At 43.1% G+C, this 10,213-nt stretch overlaps 1 protein-coding gene across 1 annotated transcript; it reads left to right on the top strand.

Annotated features, from left to right (window-relative positions):
• The first annotated feature begins 201 nt into the window (after window positions 1–201).
• LOC118228443 (isocitrate dehydrogenase [NAD] subunit alpha, mitochondrial-like) lies at window positions 202–10,041 on the top strand. The gene is made up of 11 exons (XM_035419966.1): window positions 202–347; window positions 2,550–2,615; window positions 3,620–3,703; window positions 4,000–4,114; window positions 4,288–4,475; window positions 6,053–6,186; window positions 7,629–7,731; window positions 8,293–8,357; window positions 8,619–8,703; window positions 8,862–9,014; window positions 9,585–10,041. Exons 1-11 carry the CDS (start codon window positions 321–323, stop codon window positions 9,666–9,668), a joined length of 1,104 nt encoding a protein of 367 aa, XP_035275857.1. The 5' UTR covers window positions 202–320; the 3' UTR covers window positions 9,669–10,041.
• Window positions 10,042–10,213: the final 172 nt, after the last annotated feature.

Genomic DNA, 10,213 nt, shown 5'->3' with positions numbered 1-10,213 from the left:
TGGCACTGTAAATATGGCGACTTTAAGATTAGATAATTTGTCCCGTTACTTTTGGCCGCCTAAAATGAAGGGACTATGTATAAAAACGCCTGCAATTCCTACATACATGTGGATGTAAATACCCTTAGTCTAAATAAAAAATGACAGTCTGCACTTCAACCTCATATTAATTTCATTTAAAATCCAATCTTCTACAACTACAAAACTCTGTAGTGTAATGATAAGTGGTGGGTCTTCGCGATAACACCTGGCAACCCTGATGCAAGACAGCAGTCAGTTTAGGACTGTAGCTGCTTGCGGGCGTTTAGTGTCGGAGAAGAATGGCTGGTAACGCGTGGAGGTCAACGGTAAGAGATGGATAATCGACTTTAGTCCAGGATTGACAACGGCATTTTTCGTGGACATGTTGGCTAACCCTTGTGGCTTTTGCGATACACAATCCGTTTGCGTGTTAGCTACACTCCGTGCAAAGGTGTTTAAAATGTGTCCTGCAACGTTAGCTAGATAGTGAAAGGCCTTCCTGTCCCGTGTCCTTCATCTTCAGTCTAGTTCTGTGTGAACATTTGTGGAAGTTAGTCCAGTAACGTTAAAATTAGATTAGAACGGAACGGTCTTCTATGAAAACATATAAAACCGATTTTGATAAACGGCAAAGGATGATGTTAAGTCTATATGGGCATGGATAGGGTTGCTACGATGCTAATTCGTATTAGCTCGTTTGTCTAGCGTGATAGCTCATTTGACAATCAGGAGGATGCTGGCTTGTTCGTAAATTAGCCGTTAGCTTGACGAAACATGGTGAAAATAAAATAAAGACATTGTTCTGTCAAGCGAAAAACAATACTAGCTAGATTGGCCTAGGTAACTTACTTGCTTATTAGCTCGATTAGTTCGAAGCTTAGAAAGCTACAACGTTATTTCTACGATGGATTGGAAATCGAAGGTTGAATGTTGATTGGACTAGTTTATTATAACTAGTGTACCCAGTTTGCTGTCGTGAATATCCGTTCACGTGTTCGCATGCTATCTGCAGTTAATCTAAACTATTATTTTCGATAGACAGTATTCGCTAACTAGCTAAATGGGTGGCAATCAATTTAACCTGTTTTTCCCGTATCGTAAATTATATGAGTTCTGTTAGTTTATTTGCAATCCCAGAATTTGAACTAACTGTTAATTTTTCTTCATTAGGTGCTTGTCATGTTTGAAAAAATAGCAGTTTGATAAAATTCTGGGATTTCCACTGTGGTTGGAACAAAAATCAGCATGCGTAGGGTCCCTAGGACGGAGGCTGGGGACGACTGCTCTAGACTAAAACAAGAAAACACACTTCCAAGTAACTCCACTCCAAAGTGTATCGATTATTTTCATAATGTGTGGTGTTACTAAAATGTTGAGTAAGCAATAAGATTCTTTATTTTTGTAATTTAAGTAGTCTACGTTTGTTAGTACCACAGCGCTCAATGGAAGCGCGGTTCTCAACTGAACCCCAAGGGAGTAGCCAGTGCAGTTCTAATTATAGCGAATACACCAGTAACGTACCACTGTTAAATTGTTGTGGTAATCTGTTGCCTGTAATAATCAACAGAACTTTTACAATGGTCTATTCCTTAACAGATCAAACTGTGCATATGAACGCTATAAATCTATGCTTCCACTGTATTCTTCCACTGCAGTTTACCGAACACAAAACCACAAGCAGGAGCTGTGTGTAGAACCAGAGCCACTCGAAGTATGCCAGTTAGTTATGGTCTCAAGTCACAAACGGGCCCACTTGAATGCTTAAAAAAGACTTCCGTGGGTCTGTTCCTATTCAGTGCAGGAAGTAACCTATACCATGACGATAAGTCCGAAATCCCTTATTGCCTTCACATTTGAAACCATTCCTTCAGAATTATTCTGTGAAAGTACACATTATAGCCTATGTAGGCTATTTATTATTATTCAGGCCCTATATGTGAATGTGGCAGCGATGTTTGTGAAAGTCGTTTAGCTAAACTGGATCCCCTGCCACTTAAAACAAATGTATTAGTTGGTACGTGTTTTAATTGGCTAAGGTGGCACAGGGTGAGCAGTTCCATTCAGGAGTTGTAAATCACAGATACCATTTACCATTTACTTTCTGTTATTTACTTTGATTAATGGACACATTGCTTCATCCTCTGAGAAACTGCCGACATTTTCACCTCACAGTTATTGCGGTGTTTACAGCCCTGTTTAATCTCACTGTACTTAGCGCTCACCATACTGAGCTGTAAAATTAATTTGAAAGTTTCATGAAAAAAATGTGATTAATGTTTCAGAATGAATCTATTGACAAGTGTGTTGAGCAAAGGCTAGTTAAACAGCCCTCACAAAGTGGATTTTGAAATGTTTGGTCAATGCGTGCAACCAAATACTTTGCTTGAGTTTTATTTTCATGGATGACTTTCAGTCCTTTGACCTTTCTATTGTCCATTGTGTGCAGTCAATAGTCTGTACGTTTGAGTTGAGACTTGTGCTTGTTTTTGAAAGTCTCTTTGTTCCCTGTTATGCTGATTTCTCTGTAGCTGTCCCGTGTCATGGGGGCCATGAAGACTCCGAGCCCCCAGAACTCGAGGCCTGTCACCAGAGGGGTGAGTCAGATGGCACCAGCACCCACTCCTCAGTCTTTTCTTCTGGCCTTGGCCCATTTTCTTGGCTCAGCATGGCAAAATAGGAGCCTCTGATCATTCCTACTGTCTGATCTTCTCATAGTTCAGAACAACTCGCACACTGTTGGTACAGTATGTACTGTAGGCTCAAGTACTGATATTTATCATTATAGTTTATTTGCTGAGTGGCCGCCCGTAACCACACCTAATCACACAACGCACATTTTCACGTGCTGCCCGCGGTTGTTTCACAGATAAACGTCTCGCTCAAAAGCACAACAGCAGTGAGATTTGAAACTCCCTCCTTTTGTTGGCATGGTTGGCTCCTTCAAAGTATTAATATTCTACCGCCCTGTTCATGAGGGGCGACAAGCAGGAGCACATAAGGAATGCCGACTAGATTTGTGTGCCAGCGACAGAGTACTGATCTCTAAGAAAAATACTGACTCACTGACTCAACTGACTCTGACTGTGCTTCTAGGAAAAGGTGTGTCTGGCACTGGTGTCACCTTTGAAATATTGGATGACAGTAAAAAATGAAATTGTCTTGTAGCATGCCCTGGACAGTGATGCAATTAAACACTAAATTTGTTTAGATGCACTGAAACAAGTGTTTGGTTGGTTTATATTAGAAGTGATACCCTGGCCTTTTATAAGGTAATCTTTGAGAACATCAGGGAAAAGAGGTTAAAGGTTGCGGATGACTTTACAACAGTTCTCCAATCTGGAATGAACCAGACGCAATGAGGCGTTTAACCTGCAAATTAGAAAAGGGGTTAAACGCCATATGCTCACTTCACCAGCTTCGGGCAGAAATCTTAACATAAGCAAACAAAAGGCTAACCCGTCTGCCATTACAGTTCTCATGGAACCTCTTAATGCTGCTTACTGGTTCAGAAACATTGTATGACGCTAGTACAGGTTGGTTGTAAAAACATTTTTGCTTTGGTAAATCTGTGCTTGTTCTTCGTTGATCTGCTCTATAGATGCAGACCATAACGTTGATCCCAGGAGATGGGATCGGCCCAGAAATTTCTGCTGCGGTGGTAAAGATTTTTGAAGCTGCCCAGGTGAGACGCCCAAACCCCAAACATTTGGCTGCGCTGCACTATTTGGCTCAAGCATGGAATGTAGTTGCCGGAGTTCTTTTTTTTTTTCCCGAAGACAAGTTGGAACAAGCGTGATTGTACTGTACATGTGAATTTACTTTTGGCTGCCTTTGGATTTTGTAAGCTTTTCTGCTGTTTGTATGCCCTCATGCTGAAACGCACAAACACACACACACACACACACACACACACGGCTGCATTGTTGTAACAGTGTTGCGTTGTCATGACACTGTGCCCCCCCCCCCCCCCCCCCCCAGGCTCCTATCCAGTGGGAAGAGAAAAATGTCACAGCCATCAAAGGACCGGGAGGCAGGTGGATGATTCCCCCTGAGGCCAAAGAGTCCATGGACCGGAGCAAGATTGGCTTGAAAGGTGAGACGTTTTAATCTGCACCTGCAGTAGACCTTCCAGCCATATCCCCTCTGCGCTAGCACACTTTGCGCTAACACTTTTGCATGTGCATTGTAAGACTGTAATGTTACTGGTTATGTAACACTGTAATGGATTGTGTAACATAAATCAACATGCTTTTTTTTGGGATGCAGGGCCTCTGAAGACCCCTATTGCCGCTGGGCACCCCTCCATGAACCTGCTGCTGAGAAAGACCTTCGACCTGTACGCCAACGTTCGCCCCTGCATGTCCATGGAGGGCTACAGGACCCCCTACACTGACGTGGACCTGGTGACAATCCGTGAGAACACGGAGGGGGAGTACAGCGGGATCGAGCACGTGGTATGGGCTTCAACCAGTCAGCATGGATGACACCGTCTGTATGGTTACTGCACTGTAGCATACTGTCTCCCAAGACGCTGACTGCCTGGTTCAATGTTATTCCAATGCAGATTGTGGTTACACTGTCAGCTCCTGGTAATGCTTTGAGCACATGACGAGAGTTCGGTAAAGTCAGTTAATGGTTAAAATGGTATCTGAATTGGCTGCAGATACAATTGTGCAAGAGTTGTACGTTGTGCTGTAAAATCAACCGCGCAATCACCCAGTGTGTCTTTATAAAGTAAAGTAGGTCAAAGTAAATTATTTATTATTTTTTAAATTTATTTTGAACCCGTTGTCATGAACACTTTATGTCCAGTACTCCAGTCGCTTTATTTTCTTAGAAAATAGCTCTGTGATGCTGTCTTCCATGCCAAATCTCACCTTGGGAGATTAAATCAAGCACATTTTTGGCCCCTACCCCACTACCACCCCCTCCCACCCCCCACCCCCAGCCCTGGTCAATAATTTACTCCATGAAAGAACTTCAGCTGCTTTGTGTAAACTGCAGTAAGAGTAATATTATCCTCACTGACTTGCCGTAGTCCTGCTATTTTAGCTCTTCCACAGCCAGGTTTATGAATAAATAAATACATGAATTAGATCCTTATAGCGAAGCGCCACAGGTGTTCCTCGCTTTAAAACTATGTGCACTGTGAAACTGTCCTTTGAGTCACTTCTAAATTTACCATGACATTTAAGAATGACATTGTACTGATGGTGTCCCTCTTGCTGGAGTGCATGGGTCAAAGGCCATAGGGTCCTCACTGCAGGACCCAGAGCTGTACATGTCTCTGCCTGCCACACGTGCCTTTGAAGCTCTCTCGTGCAGTCTTTCACAGTGAGGGCAGGGCTTTTTTAGTCCTGTTTTATCTTTGGTAAGGTGGAAAGCAAAAAAGTTATATAATACCTGCAGAACACCCGTCTCTTCCCTCTCCAAACCTCCCCAACCACTTTTTTTCCCTCAGGTTTTCTGAGAGAATTCCCCATGTTCATGTGATGCTCTCTCTAATACCAATCTGTTCTTTGCCATTTGTTGGGATATATAATTTGCAACACTGTCATGTGCTATTTTCTTGCTTACCTTTATGCCATCACTTCCTACATTCCTTAATTCCAACTATGTATCCATGACATTTGTTCCCCTTGTTATAGCAATGCACTATTGGTTTGTTTATGCTAAAATTGTTACTGCACATTAGAGGTGTAAAGTGATCACAGTTTAGCAGTGCTAATCTCGCTGTGTATCATGTCTGCTTGACTTTACACAAACATTTCCCACAATTCTCTGTCCACCATCCATCATATTTCTCGAGCTTGTGTTGTGGCACGTTTTACAACGGTTTCACGCTCTGTTAATTTGTTTTTCTAAAAAAAAAATAGTGCGGAGGTGGCCGTAACTGGTTTCACGTATCATGTTCGTTTGAGCGCGAGTGGATTCTAATCTGTCCAAACACCTGTGTCCATCCCTTTGTCTCTTTTGTTCCACTCTCCGTGTCCGTGTTCGTACTCTGTGACCGGCCCTTTGTCCGTTGCAGATCGTGGACGGAGTTGTGCAGAGCATTAAGCTCATCACGGAGGAGGCCAGCCGGCGCATCGCCGAGTACGCGTTCGAGTACGCCAGAAATAACCAGAGAGCCAGCGTCACGGCCGTCCACAAAGCCAACATTATGTAAGGCCGAGTCTTCAGCCGTACCGCGCGAATATAAGCACTTCAGCCACACCAAGTCGTAATGGTGTAATCAGGGATAAGTAAAGAAGAGGAATATTGGAAAATGTCCGTGTATATCGGGACAAAGACGTTAATTCGGCTCTGTACTCAATTTCGGATTTGTAATCAAACTGTTCACCTGTGGTTGAAGTGAAGATTCTCAGCTTTTATTTAAGGGTATTTAAAAAAAAATTAAAAAAAACAGGTTTCATCGTGTAGAAATGACAGCGCTTTTTATACATAACTCTCCCCGTGTATAAAAGCGCACATCACGAAAAACCGGCATATGACGGGTAGTACAAAGCAGACAACTTCAAATGCATTGTGAGGATACAACAGTGATAAGGTGTTGGGTGTACTGAATCTTTAAAAAGATAAATATTCTACCGAATAAAACACAGGCAAAATATGAAATGAATATGCTTTATTTGAGTTACAGCAAAGAAAAAGAACATGAACACCACTGGTCACGTTTTCTTGCCTAGTTGTCGCACAGTTTCAAAGTGGAAGATGCGGTCGGGCTCGTGCCTGTTGGAGTGAACATTATCTCAGTGTCGCTTGGTTTGCATTTGACTTTAATCGGCTCAAAGTGAGACCAAACGACACCTTTTACCCTTCCGTTCTCGCATAAACATTTTAAGAAATGTCAGTTTGATTTTCAAAATGTCAATTTGATTTCCGTCACGTGCGCAAGCAGACACCTGAGAGCTGATCAGGGGCCGTTTTTCGATGCTCCATTTCACAGCCAAACTCAAATGGCAAACAGATCAGCCTTAATGCTTTTAAACACAAGCCTCTGACGATCAGTGAGAATATGAAACTAAAGGGGAAACATTAAAAAATATTTTAATAACTTTGATGATTAAAAAATGCCTTTAAGTATTGAGATTTCCCTAAATGTTTAGTATTAAGCTATTTAGAAACACTTGTGAAGCCATTTGTTTCAAACATTGTGGGGCCCTGAAATGGCGGGGCTATTTATAAAAAGTTCTGTCATTTGTACATGGTGATACCAAAGTGTATAAAATACCCTTCAATAAAAGCTGAGCATCTGCACTTTAGCCACATGTAAATTGTTTGATTTCAGTTCTAAAACTGTCGAGTACAGAGCCAAACCAAGAAATATTTGTCTCAAACATTATGGAGCTTATTGTATGTATGTGTGTGTGTTTGTGTGTGTAATAGCCAGGACCTACTTGTAGATACAAGGAAAAATGTAGTAATATTGTCTGTGGAAGGTGCTTTTGAGATATTGAGATACTGATAACATTGACATTGCAGTTCATTAAGAGATCATACACTGTGATAAAGATAAAAGCCGATGGACAGGATGTGTAGCATTTTGCCACAGGTGTGCCCTGAGTAAGTTCCTGTCTCCTCCACCCTCCCCTGCGGTACTGCAGGCGCATGTCTGACGGCCTGTTCCTGAGGAAGTGCAGAGAGGTGGCGGAGGGCTACAAGGACGTGAAATTCACTGAAATGTACCTGGACACAGTGTGTCTGAATGTAAGTTCTCTATCTCAGCCTCCACACCTTGCTTTCTCTGCATTTTGTCTTTCATTTTTTTCCCCTTTCTCGTAGGTTGCAATTCCCACTAATATTCAGTCTGTAAAAAATCATTTTTTTAAAAATTTCTTTAAAAAAAAAAAAATTACTGTATCCCTCTTCATTTTTTTCTTAGATGAATTTTTCCTGATTTGGAATGCCAATTTTCATTTTGTAGGCCCATACGGTCACTGCAGTGTACCCCTCATTAATTCGGGATAGCGCAGGAAAACCATGTGCTCTCTTCCACAGCACGCGCTGTAGGCTGCCACCTCTCACCAGCCTCAGAGTCCCCCCTGATGAGCAGCGCGGTCATCGTGTCAGATTGCTTTTAATACACGGCTGTGACTGCTGAATTTGCACTGCCCCTCGGACCTGCTGGCTACATGCGACTCTGTCGGCCCGGGTTCGATACCAGACCGCGTGGCGCATGACTGCAATGGAACTGAGCGTAGCCACAGGAAGACGTGCTCGGCACGTCAGTGCTCGCCCCTGAATAACGTGCGCTCCTTACCTTTTCAGATGGTTCAAGACCCCACGCAGTTTGACGTGCTTGTGATGCCCAACCTCTACGGTGACATATTGAGGTGTGTAATTTTCTTTTTTCTTCTTTCGGGCTGCACGTGTCAATTTGTAGTCAGTTACGCGGAGGGAAAGCGCCCGCAACGTGACCGGACTGCATGCGTCGTCTCGACGACTTGCGTAAAGTGTTTGCGTGCGCATTTCGCTAGCGGATGCGTACGCGTTTGTGCGCCGTATAAAATAAAGCGAGCTCGTGTTTGATTCCAGGACCGGTATGGCTGCAGCGACTCGCGCACGGTGAACATGTGCGTGTGCGTTTGTTTCAGTGACCTGTGCGCCGGGCTGATCGGAGGTCTGGGAGTGACCCCAAGCGGCAACATCGGGACCAACGGTGTCGCCATTTTTGAATCGGTATGTCAGACGCCACTATTTTACCGCCTCCGTCGTTCTTGGATCTCGATCGCTGTGAACACAAGAGCGCAAACAAAGGGGTTTATCACTCCCTCTTTTCTTGCCTCACGGTCAAAACGGGACCGGGATGCTCTAAAACCATGTCCGCACCCCTGTAGGTGCACGGAACGGCTCCCGACATCGCAGGCATGGACCTGGCCAACCCCACCGCCCTCCTGCTCAGCGCCGTCATGATGCTGAAGCACATGGGACTGCACGACCACGCCAGGAAGATCGAGGCGGCCTGCTTCGACACCATCAGAGAAAAGAAGGTGCTTTTCCCTGCAGTCAGGCTCAGCTGTGGCTCCTGAGCTACTCTGAGGCTTACCAGCTTCTCTACAACCCAGGGACTACCTTTTAGTTCTTTAGTGTTTATTCAGTAATATGAACTTGTAGAAGTCACAGAAGTAGTTTGTGGCGTTAATAGAAAAGGTTGGTAAGGGATGACATGCATGGGATTAGGTTCACAGTGGGGGAACGAGAAGTGGAGTGGGGCAGAAAGGATGCAAGAGTGGGGAATTGAGGAATAATAGGTGATGGAGATGAGATGGAAAAATGAAATGGAGGTGGAGAGAGGGAATGAGTGATGGAGAGATGTGATGGAGGGTAGCTGTAAACTACAGAGAGAGAGAGTAGGTCTGTGGGGTGGATGCACATATACAGATCAGTTTAGGCAATTTGATGAAAATGCACAAGGTTTGTCAAGAAGCAAAGTCCTCCCTTTTTTTTTTTTTTAACTCCAGTGTGTCGGCAGAATATTTTGAATGACAAGGCAAGGGAAAGTGTCCTTGCCTTCTGACGTGTATTGTTCCTTTTTCTTCTTCTGTCCGTCTCGTCTTCAGGTGCTGACCAAGGACCTTGGAGGAAATTCAAAGTGTTCCGAATTCACAAATGAAATCTGTCAAAGAATAAAAGACATGGACTGAGACAATCTGACCAGGGCTGACATTGCTATAAAAGCACACACATACTGCTTCATATCATTCTCATACCTACGCACAGCAATGAGAGCTACAGCTATGTGTCTGGACTACCCAAGGCCTTTAAAATGGCTCAAAACGTTTTAAACGTTTCTAAACGTTTTATTTTTCTACAAAAGCACTGTCTCTCACCTGGCTGCTGCTTTGTTACTGTAATTTCGAGTCGTTGTTCTGTTATGTTTGAATTGCTGCTTGTACGTTCTCTATTTATTTCACGATATCCAGGCTTTTGTCTGATAATTTTATACTTTGTCAATCTGCTGTTTATGGTCAATTGTTTCAGAATCACAGTATATTAAAAAGGAAAGGACATTTTGAATGAAGTCTTGTTTCATTTTTTTCCGGTTAGCTGGCTAGCTTGTACATGTTTGCTGTGTTTTTACAGCACAGAGGATACAAATCATTAATTTATATTTATATATAAAAACAAGAACATGGATTCATTAAAAAAAAACTTATTTCTGTGTCTTTTTGGGGAGTTTGGTAGTTTT

Source organism: Anguilla anguilla, chromosome 5 (assembly GCF_013347855.1).
Source record: "Anguilla anguilla isolate fAngAng1 chromosome 5, fAngAng1.pri, whole genome shotgun sequence".
Lineage (NCBI taxonomy): Eukaryota > Metazoa > Chordata > Actinopteri > Anguilliformes > Anguillidae > Anguilla > Anguilla anguilla.
Note: the sequence above shows the minus strand (reverse complement) of the source record. Positions and strands in the feature narration are given on the sequence as shown.